Raw genomic sequence first — 22,278 nt, forward strand, 5'->3', positions numbered from 1 at the left:
AATTTGGTTCGTATTTTCAACTATTATATATAATTAATTATTATATTTCTACTACAAATTTGTTTAGTCTCTATCTCTCATTTAGTATTTAGTATTCCCTATCTCTATTGAAATCGTATTATTTTAATAAATCAGATATCTCCAAATAATTCTTAACTTTTTTAGAATTAAAATTCTTTCTAATTTTTTTACTGCAAAAAATGACTTTCTTTTTTTTAGTACAATACATTGTGAGCAGAGACCTTTGAACTCGTTGACCTCTTAGTTTGTGATATTTGGTCAAGTTTGATTGAACAATCAAATTCTATAATTGATAATACAAAAACCCAAAATTATTAAATTATTAAATTTATTTAATTTCAATTTGAAAAAGAGAGAAAAAAAAAAAAAAAATTTAAAGTCAAAGGTCCAAAGTCCTATTTTTTCTCCGAATTGGTTCATTTATCCAAAACCAAAACCAAAACGTAGTGGGTTATATTTACGTATAAAAAATCTCCCCGCTAACTTCTCTCCCTCGTAGAGCTTCCAGCCGCTTCAAACCTCAGGCGACATCAGCGAATAAACCCACGCAATCGATTTCGAAGTACCGCTGTTTTCAAGCTTGGAGGTCTCTGCTTCCGGCGGCTGCACACGCTTCATTCGGCCCTCATACGGATTGCCCATATCCTCTTCTGTTCGATTTTGTGAAATCAAATACAATCAATTCACTTTTCGACTCTTTTTGGGTAAGATTTAGTGAGTATGGGCACTCTAAATTCCTTTCGAACAACTGCATTAGAATTATTCCCAGCATTTGAAAATTTAGATTAATTTGATATACTAATGGGAATTCGGAAATACGGTTGAAATACAAACCGCATTTGGAAAATCGAAATCGAAGCAATATAAATAGAGGTTTATTGGGTTACTTTCTTCTCCGTTTTCCTTTTTCTCTTTTATCCTTACCTTTTTGCTTTTTCAAATTTCGGTTTAGGCTTTTGCATTTGAACTTGCAGTACGACCATGTCAGGAGGGTCTAATTCATGCACCGTTTACGTTGGTATGTTTGTCTTTATTTCTATCCATCTTAAATCATGTTTGGATCTTTCGTTTTCCGTTCATGAGGATTCTGATTGCGTTTAATGCTTCATGTTTTTAATTTCTGTGAAGTTTTTCGTATGGAAATATGCTTTTAGGTGGATGGTTTTGTAATAATTGTGTTGTGTTTATTTGTTTCTATTGTGCCATATTTATTGATTCTCTTACAAAGCCATGCTTATATTTTTAACGGCGGGTTCATAATTGAATAGAAAGTGTAATGGGGGAGTTTAGGAGGGAGACATGGATAAACAAAGATTATATTTGAATGAGAGAGAACCTGGGAACATTAAAGTATGGTTAAGAAAGATTTCTCCCTTCCCAACATTTTCCCTCTCTTATAAATGAGTTTGATTTATGTTTATAGCATATTTGATTTGTTGCTTTTGGGTGAAAGAGGATTGGGGGTTGAACTTGTTTCGTTTTCGTTTTTCTTAGATTTCTTAGATTATCTTCGTTTTTTGCTTAACTGGTTTGATCTTAATTCTCATTTACCCAATCATTTTTTATCTGTGTAGGCTTTACTCCATTTGAGTATTGTTGACAGTTTATTCTTTAATATGTCTTTAACATAACTAGATATTCAGCTAACTTATCCTTTTGGGGAACTATTCCTCCCCAATTTCCCCTTTCTTTAACATAACTATATATTTCTTTACTTCCGCAGTAGTCTTTAACATGACTATATATTTAGTTACTTTGATACAAGATTATCAATTGAAGTGTTTAGGATGCAGCCTATCATTTTGAGTTTAAGATGCTGCATTTTCTTATGAGTTTGATTTTGTTACTTTCTTTACTTTCTGTAGGGAACTTGGACGAAAGGGTTAGTGATAGGGTTCTTTATGACATTCTAATCCAAGCTGGGCGGGTAGTGGACTTGCACATTCCTCGGGATAAGGATTCTGGTATACCCAAAGGTTTTGCTTTTGCAGTATATGAAAGTGAGGAGATTGCCAACTATGCTGTTAAGCTTTTCTCTGGCCTCGTGTCTCTTCATAGCCGTATCCTGAAGTTTGCAGTATGTAACTGTTTAATTTTAGTATATTGTATGACTTTATTGAAGTTTTAGAAATTACATTCTAATTATATGGCTTTGTTCTCGTTATTAATTAAAAATCTAGTTTGCGTTTAGAAGCAAATCATGTTATCATACGGGAAGAACCAAGATATTCATGGATCATGATGAATTTACTCTAGTTTAGTTCATGTCACCAGAAGTTTAAATGATATGGTTGGAAAACCTTTGGCTTCCCAATTTTTATGGGATGAAACATGAGTATTAGTACATTATTGACAATAAGAAAAAAAAGAAAAAAAAGAAAAAAATTTTGGTTTCCCAATTTAAATTATAGATTATTTCTTTTCATGTATTTTCATTTACTGTGTGGTTTCGTAGTTCAATTTTATGACTCAGGTGATTGTGCAATTTTCTCATGTTACCTTTGATTATGTGGTAAGTTGTTAACTTATGGGAATGATGCAGATTTTGATTTTATGCAAGCAGGTATCTGGGCAAGACAAGTCTTCACCTACTAATAGTGCAGTCACTTCATCATCAAATGTATCTCATAAATCAAGGTCGCATGGTTACTCTAATGAAATATCTCAGTATTCCAATCACCCGTCAACATCGTGCAGAACGTACCCTGAAAACCATGTACAAGGTGATTTAACTTTTCTTTATATTTGTCTTTGCATTGTTAATTTTCACTAGGAATTGTGTATTTTTACTTTCCTGGCCTTTCCCACATCAATTCAACAAAAATTTATTTCTTTTATTCAGCGCTTCTTTACCTTGGTTTAGTTAACCAATATAATGGGTATGCGTCACATATGGATAACTACAATAAAGAATACAGTCAGAGATATGGTGGAACAACTTTGGATAGCTTTAAGCAACCTAAATCACGCCGCAATGTTACGAGTTATCCAGTATACTATCCTTCTTATGATCTTTTGAAGTAAGGTAGGCGCAGCTAGCGCCTTCCATTTTGGTTAATCTTAAATGGTAATTTAAATCTTGTATCGCTTAGTTGGATGCAAATGGGTTAATAGTCATTTTGTAGGTGTGCACATGTCCATATGATTTTGGACGTGTCGTTATAGTTGATATGCTAATTAAAGTATTGTAGTGAAGAGGCTCGTTTCCTTTTCTTTTTTTTTTTTTTTGTAAAAGAATAAATTATTGTAACCCGTTTTATTAAATTTTCAGGTTTTCTTTAATTCCTGTTTAATTTTATGGATTATAAATGATAGTTTTCACTAATCAAAAGGTATTGTAACGGTTTTTCTTTTTGTATATCAAGTATTTAGTTATCAATTTCTTTTTCAGTTTTCAAGGTCATGTTTGAAAAGATGACCAAAGTTTGAATCTCATATGAGATTTAGAATTTCACCAAACTTTTAAACACATTTCTGAAAGTAGTTTCTCTTCCAGCATAATCTTGAAAACAGAAGAAAAATCTGTTATGTTATCAAGGGTTACTTTTTGTTTGTCTTGTTCCTGTGCCTTTATTTGTTGAAACTTCTAATTCTTATATTTTCAAGTGTGGCTTCATCTGAAATAAATGTATTGCATGCCATGCTTGAATTTTCAAGATGCAAACATTTGGTGATCAGTCTAATGGAGGTTCTTCTATCAGAGGATCATTATATTGGTTTCTATCAAAATCCAAGCTTCTAAATCCCTTCTCTCTTATTTACTCTTCTTTATTCAAAATATGAATTTGTTATTTTATTTCTACCCTTTTTATTGGTTGTGAAATCTGTATTTGATGTAATACATACACATTTGTTTCTGTGTATAATAAAATGATCTTTGGCTGCCTTGTAAGATGTGGTATTACTTTGACATAGGCGTATAACTTAAGTTAGCAAGCAGTGTTGAGATCAAAATATGATTTCAATCTTAAATGTTTTGTAGCTTTTTTTATAACAGTTTTTTTTACAATATGTGGAGTGGGTGAATCAAACGCAGGAAATATGATTAATAAGTGATCAGTGATAGCATAGATAAAAGTCATGCAATTATTATTAAATTACTAAATTTTGTTGTTGCCGTTGATCGTATGCAATTCAAAACGTAAAAGAACAATTTTTATGCAAGCGAATTCATTAAATCAACTATTGATGTTTTATGGAAAAATATCATCGTTAGATGATTTGAATGGATATAATCCTATTAAAAAAAATTGAATGGATTTGTATTGATACAATTGTTCAGAAGAGTTCTGGATTTTGGATTGATACAAACATTAGGTTAGTTTTTAAAGATATAAATTGATATTTTTTACTAATTTCAAATAAGTTTAATCTGCTTCGTTCTAAACACTATAAAAATAGTTGCATGACATCCAAATACACATTTCACCCTTATTAGTACTCCATGAATTATTAATGGCAAAGAGGTAGAAACCAAATCAAAGGCATAAAACAAAACATAAGTCGACAATACATACTATCAAATATTGTTTAGTGGACAAGATATCAATTATAATGTCAAAGATGGATGTTACAACTCAATTGTCCAATCTTTCAGGAAAAGTCGAAACCTATCTGTATACATCATAGTACAGTAAAAATATAGCATTACAAACAAACCAACATCAAAGAGCCTTTAGCAAATTGTAACTCAGTCAATTACTCACCACGGCATTCTATCTGCAATGATGATTATTAAATCAACAATAAACCAAACAGCATCATGGATATTTAAAAACCTCCATACTGATACTCAATGCCTTTCAAGATGTAACATTTATTTCTGGACAATGGTAATAAAGTAAAAGTGCTTTCCATCAAAACTCAGCAGCTCCTTTTCACATTATTAAAGTTTATATTAATTGGAAATGAAACAAACATCACACCAGAATGCTTCAATTCACCCTCGGGAGTACTAATAAAAGGAAATATCTCACCATTTGATAAAAGTGTCCAGTAAGCCTTCATTTCTTTCCATGCGCATAGAATTGATGCATCAAAAGGTAGAAGAAATCAACAATATGTAAGTCTGCTGGCAAGTTGGCAGCTCATCGAAGTGCTTATTCTTCTTTGATAGGGGAAAAAATATGCTTCTTCTTAATCAAACAACCACAGGGCATCAGGGTTGATAAACCTCAGGAAGTGAAAGCCCCACACTTGCTGCAGACTTCCCCAATATTCGCTTCATTTCATCTGAACGATCAACAGCAATGTTGTACGAGAACAGCAAGTCCTGCATCATAGCCCATGTCAATTACAATTGTAAACAAGATCAAATGAGGAAGAAAGAAAAGTTTGTTTCTTCGTGATCTGAGCTGAGAGTGAAGTATTATTGCCTTTTGATGGTGCACACTGTTAAGTAGAAATGTGTAATTCCGAGCAAGCTTGATTTCCTGTTGAACAGAGTGGGGTTTTGAAAGTATGGATTTATCCCTGAACTTTTGAGCCACATAGTCCACAAAATGCTTCTTGCTCTCTTCCTTTCCAATATGTTTCTTTACAGCTTTGAGAAGCTGGCGATAGGCATTAGCTACCTGCAAGGCTTCAGAATTCATTTTCAAACCCCCAAGTCTTCAAGGGCCTCTTCTTGTCACTCAAAAACTCAACAATTTCTATGTGCTCTGTCCAAGAAAATATTGACCAACAGCATATTTTTTGAGAAATTTTGAAACAGAGACATTAGGGCTGAAAATGAGATTTGAGAAGAAACACCTACATGGTTGAAAGTAAAATTACTAACAATAAATCATAACATTGTGACAGCTAACCGAATCATCTTAAATTGGTTTGGTTGAATTTGAAATGACCAAAATGACTAACCAAACTGAACCTCCGTGATTCAAATAATCAATTTGAGTTGGTTTCAACAGATATGATGGTTGAGTTGAGGCTTTTTCAAGACCTTTATTCTAAAAATGGATTAAACAGAAGGTACAAATGTATGTGCAATTCCTTCGAGAAAAATTAGCGAATTTGGAGTCAAAGATATACAAAGCCAAGAGAAAATCATGGTAGGAAGTAGAGAACAGAAAAATGCTTACTAAATGGTGCCTGCTTTGAAAAGCTTCTGCAACTTCTACAAGAAAAATCAACTAGACTAGCGATTCACACATCTAGGGAAACTCAACTGGGACTTGAAACAAACTCAAGAGTTCCTAAACATGATCAAGAATTAAAGTTTTAGGGGCCAAACTTTACAACAATGCTCAAGGGAGATATTCTAACCTTAACAACAATCTTAAAACTTAATTTGAACAGTCCAAAACAGTCTCCAACTACAAACAAAAAGTGACAACCTAATTTCCAACATTTATACCGATTTCAAAAGGTCCAATCGAAGATTTAGGACCTAAAAATCCCTTAAAGAACTTGAATCTTTGCTGGAAAAATATCTAAATATGAATCCTACTCGACGAAGAGAGAAATTCTAAAGTGTTAGAAATTTATCCAAAGTTTGAAACCACTTGTTATAATTTCTGCAGTAAATCAGAGAACACAATGCAGAAAACAAACAGAACACAATAGCCAGCAAACCACAAAGCGATAAAGTGCAAACAACACAAGTCCAAATAGTAATATGCCATCTGTAATTTAACACGCGGAACCCGACTATACGGAGACCCAAAACCCACCGGAAGAATGCTGATGGCTAAACTCCGTCGGATGCTGTCAACCCGGTCGAAGAACCTCCCCACCCTCTCTTCTTTTTTCTTTTCCCAATTAAAAGACCTAAAAGAAAGAGGATGTAATTAATAGCAAAAATGCCATCGAGCCAAAATTACAACTTTACTCTCAATAATAAACCCATTTTAAAACTTCTTGAATAATTTGTCATTTTCTACGTAAAGGTTCGAAGCTAAGGTACAGCAGCTGGAGGAGTTTATGTAGAGCACCTTTACCATTGATGCTATCCAAACAGATTCAAATCACGCAGAGCACAGAAGGTCGCTCGACCCGTCGACGCAGGTGGGTGAGTGTCGCGCCGCCGGAGGAAGAGCAAAATTGATGTCGGGTAGGAAAATGGATAATTGTCGTTTAAGGGAAAGAGAAATGAGAACAGAAAAAAGATAGCTTTGGTGGTTAGGGTTTGTTTTCAAGAAAAATAGATTAAAAGATAGGAATAAGATCATTCTATCAATCTAGAAAAAGAGAAGGTTGCAAGTAAATTTGTAAATAAGGTAAAAATTGTCGTAAGGTTTTGATATTAATAAATACTGATAGAATCTATCAAATTGGTCGAGCGGGTTTCGTGGCCAAATAATAAAATCTAACGCACATAAAACTAGGGAACAGTACACGGATACTCAAACAAATTAATTCTCAAGCACGAGGTAACCAAGGACCAATTGAGTTGGAATTTATGCAAGAGATTAAATTGCAAGAAAGTAAAACTTGAGAAAATTCTACGTTAAAATGATCTAGCTTGGGTTCTTTCTATTATTTCCTTATTCTAAGAATTCATTCATTAAACTATCATTACTTAACCGTGTGCACTCTTCATCTAACCAATTTAATTGGAACTGCCAATTAAATTGTCCTAAGGTTCTAATTGTTCTAATCCAATAGCATGTAATATAGAATTTCTCAATCACCATTAAGTTCCTTTGATAGAATGCCTAATTTTCATACATCTAATTTTGACATTCAATAGGTTCAATTCTATGGTTGATTAGAATCAATGTGCATCAAATTAGATTTACATGCTAATCTGACCTATTGCTTCCAACCAATTCTTATCTAATTGCCATGAGTCAAAGAATTTAGTGCAAAGTGATAGACATACATTCCCATGCGTCCAACATATAACCATATTCAAAATATAAATTCAAAATTCAACCAAAGATTACAATAAAACTAAGTTTAAGTTCTATAAAATTCTTAAGAACAAAGGGAGAAGCTAGAAATGAGTACCTTAACCTCTCATCCACACATCAAATGATGAGGAGAGAAGGAGATGTTCAGAGACACAAAGTACATGAAAAAAGAGAAAAAAGGGTGTAAAAATCGGCTAGAATGGGGAATAGGTCACAACTTGCAGTGGAACAACATATTTATAAAAACCTCTAGGTGCCTCGACGCTCAAGGGAATCGTTGTGACACTTGGCCATTTGTGCGAAATCAAACATCTCGGCCTTGCAGTCATGTCACTCAAGGCATCAGGGAGTGCTGTAGCGCTGCAAGGAAAAAACAAAAAATGACTTCTTTTGCACTTTCAAACGTCTCGACTTGCTCCAGTTAGCCTCGATTGACGTCATATGACTCAGTAATGGTCCAAGTTAGCTCTAAAATGACATCAACTCCTAATTATACCATGAATTGTTCAACACCTATAAAAATATCCAAACAATAGCGTAAAATCATGAAACGAGCATGAATTAAACGGAAATAGATACACAAGTGTATTCATTTTGTATAGTCTACCGATCCAGAAATTTAGCCAACCAGCTAGAAGTAGTTAACTTGGAACAGAAAGTGCTAATTCCATATAATACCGGGTAAATAAAGAAGAGAAACATATTAATAAATTTCCATTGAGCTTAAATATGTACTCACATTGAAGATGTTGTTTATTGTAGTTTTCATTGGATGTTGCATGTTATCGATCTTCGTGAAAATTGCGTTTATGTTTTGGACTCTCTTCGGAGTAAAGTCAATGAAGACATTCATGGAATCATAAATGTGTAAGTGTATTCACTTTATTACTTCTTATTTAACTTTATTGTCTTCTAATGTTTCAAAATATTTAGAAGGTTGAAGACATGACAAGCGAAACACGATCTATAACGCTATCGATCAACTCCAAAATGGAGACCTGTAAAGGTAATTTGCATTTACACGTAATTATTTTTTATGAAACATATAAGATTAATTTGTATTCAATTTATATACATGCAGTGCCCTCGTCAATTGGATTCTGTAGGGTGTGGGTACTACGTGCAAAAGTACTTCTATTACTAGCCTTGTAAGTTTCTACTTTAACTTTTTACATATTACAATTTATGATCTAAACTCATACTTTCCATATCTTTCTCTTTGTGTGTAGTTCAATACCAAAAATGCATATAGGCAAGAGGAGATTGACGAGATTCGAACTGAATGGGCAACTTTTGTTAGCAGATTTGTGTAAGCTTTTAAATGTGTTTTTTTGGTTGAGTTAAGTTAGTAGTTTCTTTTTGTAGTTAGATTAGTAGTGGTCGAGTTAAGTTTTTGTAGGGACGGGCAGTCCTATAGTTTTTTGAAGGGCAGGTGGTCCCGTACTAATTGTTGTTTGTTAGATAGTTTGTACGTATACTTTAGTTAGTGAAGGAACTTTCTATTGTACATATACATTGTTTATTAATCACGATCTTATATATTATCTTTATATTTTTGAGTTTTCACTTACAGTTGTTGGTTGTTTATTTAAATATGTGATTATATATAGGAGTTGGACGATTTTATTTGTTGTAGTATTATATAGAAGGGTGGAAAGGTGTGCTGATATTTTAGGTGTTGAAATGATCGTATTTGCTGTAGTACTATATGGAAGTGTGGAAAAGTGTGCTCGTATTTTAGTGTTGGATCTTATGCATTGTAGGTGTTTATTATTGGTTTGCCATGGATGGCAGGATGTGTTGTTTGATATGTGTGATTATATATATAAGTGGATATATTGGAGGATTTGGAGTAGTTGGACTTATAGTGTTGAATATAGTTGTGTTTATTGATATGTGATTATATGTAGGCATTGGATGATGTGTATTTGTTGTAGTTATATATGGAAGTGTATGTTGAAATTTTAGGTGGTATTATTGTGTGCATTGCAGGTGAACTAGTTATAAGGCATTGAGTAGTAGGCATTATAGCCAGTGTGCAAGCCATTTTTTTTTTATTTTTTACAATATACGATGACAACATTTTCGGACGTAATTCGACTCAAATTATATCGGTTTTGCCGTCATAAAAACTATTATAAATACGACATTAAATGTGTCTTTAATGTCGGTTAAAAAAATTAAAGACCTCTTTAATGTCGGTGGAAAAACGACATTAAAGAGGTCTCATAAGCGACATTAAAGACATCTTTAATGTCGGTTTAAAAATGACATTAAAGAAAGCTTTAATGTCGGTTAAAAAAATTAAAGACATCTTTAATGTCGGTGGATAATCGACATTAAAGATGAACCGACATTAAAGGCCTTCAATAACATCTTCAAAGATGTCGGTTTATAACTGACATAGAAGACCTTTAATGTCGGTTTTAAACAGACATTAAAGGCCAGATTTCTTGTAGTGGTATTGGGCTATTTTATGTATTATTTAGGATAAATTTAAATTATTAATCAATGTTGTACGAGAACACAAGTCCTGTGCATCATAGCCCATGTCAATTATAAAGGTCCAATCCAAGATTTACAACCTAAGAATCCCTTAAAGAACTTTCGTTGCTGAAAAAATATCTAAATATGAATCCTAAGCGACAAAGAGAGAAATTCTAAAGTGTTAGAAGTCTATTCAAAGTTTGAAACCACTCGATATAATTTCTGCACTAAATCAAAGAACACAATGCAAAAACAAACAGAACACAGTAGCCAGCAAACCACAAAGCGATAAAGTGCAAACAGCACATGTCCAAATTGTAATATGCTATCTGTAATTTCACACGCGGAACCTGACCATACGGAGACCCAAAACCCACGGGAAGAACGCTGATGGCTAAACTTCGTCAGACACTGTCAACCCAGTTAAAGAACCTCCCCACCCTCTCTTCTTTCTTCTTAATTCCCAATTATATTAAAAGACCCAAAAGAAAGAAGATGTATTAATTGCAAAAACGCCATCAAGCCAAATTTACAACTTTACTCTCAATAATGAACCCATTTTAAAACCTCTTAAATAATTTCATTTTCTACGTAAAGGTTCGAAGCTAAGCTACAGCAGCTGAAAGAGTTTATGTAGAGCACCTTTACCACTGATACTATCCAAACGGACTCGAATCACGCATAGCCCAGAAGGTTGCTCGACCTGTCGTCGCAGGTGGGTGAGTGTCGCGTCGTCGTCGGTCGCTGGAGGAAGAGCAAAATTGATGTCAGGTAGCAAAATGGATAATTCTCGTTCAAGGGACAGAGAAATGAGAATAGAAAAAGATAGCTTTTTGGTGGTTAGGGTTTGTTCTCAGGAAAAATAGATTAAAAGATAGGAATAAGATTATTTGATCAATCTCGAAAAAGAGAAGGTTGCAAGCAAATTTGTAAATATGGTGAAGTTTTAATATTGTTGGTGGCAGTCAGTCTCGCTCGTTGGTGTTGGGGAAGAAGACTACATTGGAGAAGTTTTCCACTTTGTAAAGAAAAATATTAACAATTATTTTAACCGTTGCCTTTCACTTTGTAAATCGGGAAGAATTTATGGCAACAAATCTCCTCAAAACGGTGTAAAAGTTGTCCTAAGGTTTTGATAGAAATCTATCAAATTGGTCGAGCAGGTTTCATTACCAAAACTCGTGCCAAATAATAAACTGAATCACGCACACAAAACTAAGCTTAGTGACAAGTTCGAGTCGATCATAGGGAGCAGTACACCGATTCTCAAACAAATTAATTCTCAACCACGAGGTAACCAAGGACGGGTTGAGTTGGAATTATGCAAGAGTTTGAATTGCAAGAAAGTAAAACTTGAGAGAATTCTATGTTAAAATGATCTAGCTTGGGTAGTTGATATTTCTCCGTTATTCTAAGCATTAATTCATTAAACTATCATTACTTAGCCATGTGCCGTCTTAATTAACCTAACCAATAAAAATGGACAATAATGCAACAATTTAATAAAAATAAATTTGAAAAAACGGATCTAGAAACAAGGCTTTGATATCGTTTTAAAACTGACATTATTGTGGATCTTTAATGTCGGTTTGAAATCGAGACATCAAAGCCCAACTGACATTACAGGTCTTCAATAACACTATCGAAGATATCGATTTTAAACCGACATTAAAAACGGTTACTTTTTTTAAATCATAATCGGTGTACTCATAAATACTATATATTATGTAGGGACACAAACGTGAGTACACCAACAATTTATAAATAGTAATCAATATTTAAGTCGTTCATTAAAATTTAAACCAAAAATCGAAAGGAAAAGAATCAACGACACAATAATACCAATTAGAATAACCACTACTCATAAAAGTTTTTTATGACAGCCAACAAGAGAATAACTCAATTGATGACCGAAAGTTTGAATCTCTTTAATTTTTCTTTAGGGTTTAGGGTTTACAGTATAGTGTTTTGAACCAAAAAAAAAAAAATATCATATTTGTCTAAGAATTTTATAACTTAAGTCCTCTGAGCTTCCCCAACATCTGAAATATTAAATAAAAAAAGAAATTACTATGATAACTACACACTCCCAATTTGCATATAGTAATTTTGGTCTTCCCCAAAAATTTCTTTCTAAGAACTTCACCCAAAGAAAAAAGATAACTATATTGATTTTTTTTATCCAAAACTAATATTTTAATATGTCAAAAAAAGTAACTTAAACTGAACATATAGGTTAACAATAACGGTAATAGTTAATATGTGTATTATTTTCTACGATAAGTGTCTCAACAACGATTGAAGATTACTAGCTATTTTCTTTTTTGAAAAAGATACAAAGGGTTAGTAGATGCATCTAGGCATCTCCACTAGGTGAACATCCACTTAGTACCATCATCATCCCCGCTTCATTAATGATAAGAGAAGATACACGAAGCCAGAAGCAGATAACAAAAGAGGCTATAGGTAAGCCCAAAACAACCGATAAGTACATATTAATAGAAAGCATTTAAATTAAGAGCAATGATGCTAGCAGTGTAGTTGTAGAACTGGGGAGATCTGCTAGTCCAAAGGCTAGTAAGCGCGCGAATATCTTCCCAAACTTCAGCAGGAGATTTTTCTTCGTTGTTGAAGATTCTACTATTTCTTTCTTTCCCAAATAGACCAAAGAGATACACGACCAAATTGAAGCGAAAATTACCAACTATTACAATGTATGTGAAACCTAAATTACAGGCATATCAGTAACCATATTCTTTTAGAGCTAATTTCCGTTGGAATAATATAGGCTAAAATTTTGCTTTTTTCTATGGAATTTTCTCTATAAAACAAAGAAACAATATGATCAAGGAGATCAGAGAGTCGAGTGGTGCAGTTCATATGAATCAAATGATGCCATCTGAAAAGTGTTATTGTCTCATTTTAAAGGCTTATTCTCTAAGGAAGATAACGAAGTGGTATTGATTTCAAATCTTGAATGGAATACTATAAACAACCTTCATCACAACAATCTATGCAAGCCTTTTGAGGAAGAGGAAATTAGAAATACCATCTTGTCTTTCAACAATAGGAAAGCCCCTGTTCCTGATGGTTTCCCTATCCTCTTTTATAAAAACAAATTGGCATTTGCTCAAGGGGGATTTGATGGCTGTCTTTCAAGATTTTCATAAGAACTGTATTATTAAAAATAATGTTAACAACACTTACATCGGCCTCATTGGCAAAAAAGAGAGATGCATTTTGCCTTATGACTGCAGACCGATAAGCCTTGCAACTTCATTGTACAAGATCATTGCTAAGTCATTGGCAAACAGAATCAAAGTCACTCTTCCATGCATAATTGCTGAAAACTAGATGGCTTTCATCAGAGGTAGACAAATTATGGAGACTATTCTTGTAGCAAATGAAGCTATAGAGTATTAGAGAGCAAAGAAATCTAAAAGCTTTGTTCTAAAGCTGGATGTTGAGAAAGCCTTTGACAAGATCAGATAGAACTTTATTGATTACATGCTCCAGAAAAAGAATTATCCAACCAAGTGGAGAAGATGGATAAAAGCATGTATCACTAACGTCCAATATATTCAATTCTCATTAACGGAAAGCAAAAGGGAAGAATCAAAGCACAAAGAGGTATTAGGCAAGGTGACCCTATCTCTCCTTTCATCTTTGTTTTAGTCATTGGATCATCTTAGCAGGTTGTTGCTCCATCTTGAAAAGAGAAATGTTGTAAGGGGAGTTGAATTAAACAACAAATGCAGCATATTTCATTTGCTCTTCGCAGACAAGATACTGATTTTTGTGGAAGATAATGACTCTTTTATTAAAAACCTTTGATATGCCCTTACTCTCTTGAATTAGCATCTGGTTTAAAAATAAACCTTTTCAAGTCCACAATTAGCCCAATAAATATTCCAGCAGAAAGAACTTTAAGGGTGACAAACATGTTTGGTTTTTCTCACCAATTCCTTCCTATCAATTATTTGGGGGTAAGCCAAATTCCAAAACATTATGGAACCAAACAATTGATAGCATCTACAAGAAATTAAATTGATGGAAATATAACCATATCTCCGAAGGAGGGAGACTCACTCTCATCAAAATCCTTTTTACAAAGCCTGCCAACTTATCAACTCTCAACTTTCAAGGCTCCAAATTATGTCTACAAGGAAATTGAGAGACAATGGGAGAAATTTTCTGTGGAAAGGAACTTCTAAAGGATGGCAAGTCGCATCTGATTAATTGGGATATATGTACTACCCCGAAAGACAATGGTGGTTTAGGTATAACAAAAGTCAAAGACACGAATTTTACCCTGCTTAGCAGATGGTTATGGCATTACCATCATGAGCCATATTCTATATGGAAAAAGATCATTGATGCTAAGTATAATAAAAGATTCTTGGATGACATCCCTTTGGAAGGTAAGTATAGAGTAGTGCTAATGCACCTTGGCAAGCTGTAATAAAAGGCAAGGACTGGTTCGACTCAAAATTCTCATGTGTTTTAAATAATGGAGAGAACCTATATCTTTTTGGCACAACAACCGATGCAATGACTTACCGTTAGCTCATAGGGTTCCAAGATTGTATGCTCTCTCAAATTGCCAAGAAGCTTTTATAAAAGAGGCTTGGAATACAAATGTAAATGACTGGAACTAGTTCAAGAAGACTGCTAAACGATAGAGAGATCAATATCTGGCACTCTATCAGAGTCTCTCTACCTGCCATAACAAGCAATAACGGCCAAGCAAGCTTTACTGGAACCTTGAATGCCATGAAGTTTACACTATTGCATCAGTCAAAAGAGTCATATGTGAAAGAATCAAACTTCACATCAGTCAACCATGTCTCTCAAGCTTTCCAAAATCTATGGAGATCTTACATCCCTCCGAAATGCAAATTCTTCATTTGGACGATGATTTATCAAAGGAATCATATAATGGATGTCATTCAAGGAGAAAACCAACAAGCTGTCATTGTCCAAATTGATGTATCTCTTGCAAATCCTCGAATAAAGATATAAACCATTTGTTCATTCACTGTCCCAAGGCGAATAGTTTATGGAATAGATTGTTGATGGAAATTGATGCAACACTGCCCATGTCAAGTGCAAAAGATTTATGCCCTTGCTCTTTGTTCAATTCAAAGCAACAATATCAAGGACATCATCCGTTTCAATGCTATGCGGCCACCCTTTGGACAAATTGGATAGAAAGAAACAACCAAATCTTCAAAGAAAAAATTAACAAGCTTATGGAACCAATGGGAAAATGTTTGCAATCTTATAGGCATTTGGTCAATCAAAAGCAGTCTTTTCAAGAATATTCTCAAGCAACTATTTCTCTAAATATTAAAGCTTTATTATATTAATCCTTTGTACTTTGGGATACTCTCCAGCCTTCTTGTAACTACTTTTTATCAATAAAGGTGGTGTTATGGTTTGCTTCTTTAGCTACCATAATACATGCCTATCTTCATCTAAAAAACAATATTTAGTTTTTTTGAACAAGATGCTATGAAAAGGTAATATAGGTAAATCGAGATATCTCAACTAGAATAACACATCACACTCTAACGATACATTTACTAATTAACCATATTTGGTAGGTCTTCTCAAATTGATCATCATTAGGTTACATGGGCTTCAGCTCATTTCAGTTCGAGACCAACTAATCATTAGGTTAATTAAATTTAACCCTAACTTGTTAAGGATTACAAAAAATTTATATCCTAAACCTAAGAGAATTTATTAGATAAATCCTATATGAATTCTCACTTATAATTAAACACATAATCATAAGTCCATATGAAGTAACTAGAATCCCACTCTCAAAATTATCTAATTAATCTTTCAAATCTTTTATAACTCACTAACTTATGCATCGAAGCATGTATGACAATCGTGTGTGCATGATTTCTCTTCTGCAAGCTATGTTTTTTCTCCACTCAAACAAATTCATTATTTGTGTCATATGAAGGTATTGTGCGTTTTTTATTTTCATTTCCAAATTTTGGTATCAACATTAAATAAATATTGGATTCCTATAAGCCTATTGGGGCCATCTGAGTTAGCTTACAAAGGGAAAGTAAAACATTTTGAAACAAATGAGGATGTGAATTTAAAATTCAAAAGTTGAAAAAGTAAAAATATAATATTAAAAAACAAGTTAAAAACCACAATTTTTTGCCGTCATTGTATTGCTCGTAAAGGCATGATTATCTATGATATATTGAATAACTGTCGCAATAAATATTGTTATGACCAAAAACGAACTTAAGTTGAGATTTAACACTGCTCTTGCTGGTGGCTCTCCGCCATCTATTGTCCAGCTAAAAAAAAAAAAACCGGTCGATGTTTTGGGAGGAACTTGACAACCTTAAAGCCACTTGCCTTCCTAACTGGATTCTTGGGGGAGACTTTAATGTGGTTAGATGGAATGGGGAAACTTTTGCCAAAAATCCAGCTACTCTAATTCAACTCCTTCATAAACAGTTGCAATTTAATTGACCCTCCCCTCACCAATGCAAAATTTACTTGGTCTAACCTAAGAGCACATGCCACATTATCCAGATTAGACAGATTCCTTTACTCACTTGAATGGGAAAACTCTTTCTCATGCCATCATACAAAAACTCTATCTAGAATTACATCAGACCATTTCCCCATAGCCCTTGTAGCTTCCTCTTTCAACTGGGCCCTCCCCCTCTCAGATTCACCAACGCTTATCTATATGATGTGGATTTCAAGAAGAATGTGGAACTGTGGTGGAACAATACTAGACAACATGGTTATGCGGGATATTCCTTCATGCGTCGGCTCAAGCAATTAGCTATCAAGATTAAACAGTGGGCCAAAATTAAAAAGGGACAGGTCAAGGAGAACAAGAAGGCTTGGATAAAAGAGATCGATCTGATTGATAAATTAGAGGCCGAAGGAAACTTAACCGAATTGCACCGCAACAAAAGACTGGTTCTAAAAGCTGATCTCTCCCAAGCTACTTTCATAGAAACACAGATGTGAGCTCAAAAATGTAAAAGAATTTGGAACCATGAAGGGATGAAAATACTTCTTTTTTCATAAAATATGTACAGCCAGACAACGAAGAAGTATAATATCAAATGTGACCAACCTCTTGTGTAAGGATATATGCTCTATAAACATTAAGAGCCAAAGAGGATCCATGACTTTCAATACTATTGCTGTAATTTTATGGGAAATCTGGATTAAAAAAACAGCAGGATTTATGGAAAGATATCCTTGCACTAATTGGTTTATGGAGCAGCAAATCCAAACTTTTTTCTAATTACAACTGTAGTTCCATAGCTTTAAATATTTCTGCTTTTGTATAATAGGGCTTATCTCTAGCCCTTCTCCTTGCTTCTTGTACTGATTTTATATATATGTTAATGAAGCGGGAGTGATGAGGCTGCTAAGAGGGTGTCCACCTAGTGGAGACGCCCAGGTGCACCCAACCGACCCATTGTATCATTTTTCAAAAACAAGTTGAGATTAACACTTGTAATTAAAAATTTAAACAAATTAAGGCCATACTTTTAGAATCATTTTCCCTTTTAATTATAAGTTAGGGTTTAATATCAATCATATATTCTAAGGACCAAGGAAAGGAATAAGTAAAAACTTACACCGGAAAAGAAGCTCCGGGATTCGGGAGCGAGGGTCATGGATTGGTGCTGTCTCGCAACTCCTTATAATGATAATTTAAGTTTAGGTTAAATTACACAAAATGATCCTGAATTTTAAAAAAGAAGTGAAAAAATTTACGAATATAACAAATACCTTTCAATGATTGGCGACACTGTAGAACTAAGCCACGAAGTTCTACTGTTGGGCGACTCTTCAAGATATCGATGCACTCGGATGTTTCGAGGCGAACACAGCCTGTGAGGTCTACTAAAACTAGAAGTCTCAATTTTGTAATTGAATTATCAATTTTCTTCAATCTTGTACAATTACATAGAATCAATCTTTCTAGATTTGGAACAGCACTCAAATTCGGTGTCTCCACCAAAGTTTGGGAATTGCTAACATCGATTACCTTTAATTTCTTAAATCCCTGTTACCAAATAACAAAACATGTATTTATATATGTTATGAAAGAAAATTTGAAAAATTATTGCAAATAGCACAATCACAACATATATATATATATAGCGCAGGTTAAAGTATTTGCAAATATATGTCTAACCTTTAGTTCTTTCCAAAGATGAGTGGTTTGTGCATTAGGCAAGAGAAGTTCAAATAAATATGGTGCTTCGAAATTTAGTGGCAAAGTGTCTGAAGGAAAGCCATCCCAGTGGAGCAATCGAAGCTGATTTGAGAGATCATTTTGATTTCTTGGACTCAGCTGCACATTGTCAATCTCTAATATTTTTAAACGGCTCATATCTTGTAATTGTTTAGCCTTCAACTTTAAGTTTGGTTCTGTGTCTCTCTTGTCCAACACAACACCTTTTATGTCTTTTACTCCCTGCCAAAGTAAATCAGTTAATATAATTAAATAACATGGAAAATAATGTACAATAATATAATGTAACATATATAGACTTACATGTTGTTCATCAAATATGTCGAAAGCATCTCTTCTAAGCCAAATCCTGCTTCTTTGACGTTTTTTTCGTTCTATTTCTCGACCCATTTCTTGTATCAAATTGGGCATACATACTGTGTCTCCATCTCTAATTTCAATAAGATATCTATCACACAACAACTTTAGTACTTCGCTGGGGGAATTGTATTCTAAACTCGCAAGTATTTCAATAATTTTGCCTGTACTTTTTCCATTGAAGAAACATGCCAAATCAAGAAAAGCTTGTTGGCCTTTTGTCCCTAATTGATCAAAACTTATCTTTAATATTTTGAAGAGACGTTCATTATCAACTAAAACAAGGCTCTTCAATTCTTCTTTCCATACATTAATATCTTTACCACGCAAAAATGATCCAATTTGTTCCAATGCTTGTGGATTTCCTTCGACCTTTTCCACTATATTCTGACTAAGTTGTATGAATTGTTGTTCACTTGGACCCCCACTTTGTTGATCAAATGCATGCTTCCAAAAAAGTGAGAATGAAGTGTTGTAATCAAGTGGTTTCACATTGTAGAGTTGAACTTGTTCATGATTGGGGTGAGAAAAAACATTTTTATTTCTAGTGGTAATGATGACTCGACTTCCTCGACCAAACCAATCAAAACTTCCGGCTATGTATCCTAATTCCTCTCTATCATTCACCCCATCAAAAATAATCAAAACCTTTCTCCTACTCAAACAATCTTTAATCATGTTTGCTCCTTCATTCTTTTCTAAAATGTTAATATTCTCCCTAGTTCCAAGAAGTCGAGAGAGTAGTAGACATTGGACCGTGACGATATCACGCCCAGACATAGTGACAAAGCAAGAATTTTCACCAAATAATGTAAATGCAATACTGTCGTGTAAAACTTTTGCAATAGTTGTTTTACCAATACCACCCATTCCAACTATTCCTATAAATCGTACTTCATCTGATTCAAAGTCAAGTAGGTTATTGATATCCCTTAGCTTACTTCGCATATCAACCAAGTAATTCAATTGATTAGGGCCTATTAACATAGGTCTTCGCAACTTATCAAATATTTGATTGGTGATTCGGTTGATACTGTCCACTTCAGGGCTGCATGGCCAAAGAGTAGTATGTCAAAAAAAAATTTATGGTGTGCTTGGATTCGCTTTCTTTCTTCCTATAGTATACAATGAACGACTATTAACAGAATCCCCACTATATAATCCACACCATCAATGAAGAGAGTTATTTTCCTAATTCTAAAAAAGTTTGTGTATCTAATTCTTCAATTAGTCGGGCTCCTTTCTATATATTCCATGAGACTTTTTAGAACAAGCAGAGATTCTAGGAATATGTAAAGAAACAATTATGTGTAATATTTTTTTTTAAAGTACTATTTATTAGGCTATTAATTTAGGAATCTCTAACTTCTTCTATTCGCATATTATTTTATGTACTTGAATGCTAAAAAATAAAAGTGTGTTGAGCTAGGTTGTGTGCTACATTGGAAAAAACAAAGGAGTTCGAGACCTCATAAATGCATGTTTGATAAGATACAATGACCTAGTACTCCCTCTAGCTTCCTGATCATTAGTCAATTGGTTTTTTGAGATAAAATAGGATGTTTATCACTAACGTATAGTATCAGAACGCACAAAACTCAAAAGACTATTAGGTTCAAAAATGGTATTAGAGTACACCCAATTTTGTCTAATGCGAAGTGAGAAAGCGATCAAAGTTTCACATTTCGGTTAAATAAGACTAAGGGGATGACCATGGATTTTTGGTTCAAACGGTATATATGAGATAGTTTTTTGAGTGAAAACAAAAGGAAAACCATGAAGGATGTATGTTTAAAGTGGATAATATCATATTATTGTGAAGATATTTGGAGGTCTGTTGTTCCCTAACATCTAACCATACGAAGAAATAATTATATATAAAAAAAAAGAAGAAAATGATAATGAGAAGAGTGAGACCCTACCTGTTTTTGTTTACTACGACCCCTGCAAGATGGCCAACTCTAGCGAAAGCATCCCTCCACCGATGAACCTGCTCTTGTGAGTCTTGTCCATTATTTTCATATTCAACAAAGCTTCTCTCAAAAGGTCCAGATTGATGACGAACATGAGAAGGATCTACATGGTAAAACACAGGAAGAACTCGATTTGTTCCGTCGTCCATGGATTCCATAATCTTCTCCAATTCTCTCAAGCACCATCTTGAAGTAGAATAGTTTTGTGATAAAACCACAATAGCTGTTCTTGATTCCTCAATTGCTTCCATCAGCCTCCTATCTAGATCATCTCCAATTAATAGTCTCTCATTATCCAAAAAAAAATCTTATTAAACAGCTGTAATTACGCAGTGCATTAGACAAATATCCCATCAAATTGTTCCGAACATCTTCGCCTCTAAAACTTATGAATGTATCAAAACTCTTCATGTTTGGAGAATTAATAAGAACAATGAAGTTTTTGTCTGTATCTCTCTCACACACACAATTTCAATTGCTATATATTTACAAATTCGTTATATATTTAAACCTTGCATATTATATATTACTAATTGACTAAATTAAAATATTCAAATGTGACATCATTGTTGTACATCAAATGGATGGAATCATTTGACTTTGTAATCGTTAGAGCCAGGTTGGTTTTTTGTTTTTTATTTTAATAAGCTATAAATGGGACTATTGACCCATTGTATCTTTTTTCAGAAAAAGTTACAAATGGAACTAAAGATCACTCAAGACACATCCAAATATGTATGTCTTACCTAGGTCGATACATTTTTAATATCCTCAAAAACCCCCGAGACGTCGACCCAAAAAACAATTGTTTTTAGTCATATTGTTAATTTTATTTTGAAAGAGGAAACAGCAGAACCTAGCAAGCATTGCTTCTCCATTAAGAAGAAGTATCAGCTATATGCTATGCCCAAATTTATTTATATAAAGTAACATAGTAGAAAGGGCTTGAAGCCAAGCCCAGATTACAGTGCAATCAGTCTAGAAAAGCTGCTAAGTTTTAAGGAAATTGCAGCAGGATTGTAATTTTTGAACAAAGAGTGCCTGCTAGACTACAATCCTAGAAGATTACAAAATGTCTTCCCAACAGTTGGTGCTGCTCATATTTTTGTTATTGAAAATGTGATTGTTTCTATCCAACCAAGTTATCTGGATAATTTTTTGTATAAGCATATATATACATCTACATCTCTATATCGATAATATATATTAAGGGAGAAGATTTTTTAACTTCCGTCCTCTTTGCCTCCAAAGGAATACAGGAAGCAGGAGTAGTCTAACAAAAGAAAAGCGGGAATCAATACGAGACTTTGATCGCATTTCC

The 22,278-nt window shown here is 33.8% G+C and overlaps 3 protein-coding genes across 14 annotated transcripts; 1 reads left to right on the forward strand and 2 right to left on the reverse strand.

Moving 5' to 3' along the window:
* The first annotated feature begins 347 nt into the window (after positions 1-347).
* On the forward strand, positions 348-3,913 carry LOC103498659 (uncharacterized). Of its 7 annotated transcripts, none has more exons than XM_051090125.1 (6): positions 348-725; positions 996-1,039; positions 1,887-1,903; positions 2,013-2,098; positions 2,585-2,744; positions 2,864-3,234. In XM_051090125.1, exons 2-6 carry the CDS (start codon positions 1,023-1,025, stop codon positions 3,043-3,045), a joined length of 462 nt encoding a protein of 153 aa, XP_050946082.1. In that variant the 5' UTR covers positions 348-725; positions 996-1,022; the 3' UTR covers positions 3,046-3,234. The 7 variants fall into 7 exon arrangements, with proteins under 7 accessions (XP_050946082.1, XP_050946081.1, XP_008459565.1 ...); XM_051090124.1 differs by having other exon boundaries at positions 349-725; positions 974-1,039; XM_008461343.3 differs by having other exon boundaries at positions 354-725; positions 1,887-2,098.
* Positions 3,914-4,508: 595 nt separating this feature from the next.
* On the reverse strand, positions 4,509-7,151 carry LOC103498656 (uncharacterized). 6 transcript variants are annotated; one of them, XM_051090137.1, is made up of 5 exons: positions 6,960-7,150; positions 6,693-6,789; positions 6,102-6,215; positions 5,397-5,681; positions 4,509-5,293 (listed from the first exon to the last, which is right to left on the reverse strand). In XM_051090137.1, the coding sequence occupies exons 4-5, from the start codon at positions 5,613-5,615 to the stop codon at positions 5,180-5,182; spliced, it is 333 nt and encodes a 110-aa protein (XP_050946094.1). In that variant the 5' UTR covers positions 5,616-5,681; positions 6,102-6,215; positions 6,693-6,789; positions 6,960-7,150; the 3' UTR covers positions 4,509-5,179. The 6 variants fall into 6 exon arrangements, with proteins under 6 accessions (XP_050946094.1, XP_050946092.1, XP_050946096.1 ...); XM_051090135.1 differs by having other exon boundaries at positions 6,954-7,150; XM_051090139.1 differs by lacking the exon at positions 6,102-6,215 and having other exon boundaries at positions 5,397-5,772; positions 6,960-7,151.
* Positions 7,152-16,829: 9,678 nt separating this feature from the next.
* On the reverse strand, positions 16,830-21,208 carry LOC103498655 (TMV resistance protein N-like). The gene is made up of 7 exons (XM_051090053.1): positions 20,907-21,208; positions 18,931-20,032; positions 18,568-18,849; positions 18,159-18,435; positions 18,005-18,066; positions 17,017-17,087; positions 16,830-16,905 (listed from the first exon to the last, which is right to left on the reverse strand). The coding sequence occupies exons 1-7, from the start codon at positions 21,206-21,208 to the stop codon at positions 16,830-16,832; spliced, it is 2,172 nt and encodes a 723-aa protein (XP_050946010.1).
* Positions 21,209-22,278: the final 1,070 nt, after the last annotated feature.

This window comes from Cucumis melo, chromosome 9 (genome assembly GCF_025177605.1).
Source record: "Cucumis melo cultivar AY chromosome 9, USDA_Cmelo_AY_1.0, whole genome shotgun sequence".
Classification (NCBI taxonomy): Eukaryota; Viridiplantae; Streptophyta; class Magnoliopsida; order Cucurbitales; family Cucurbitaceae; genus Cucumis; species Cucumis melo.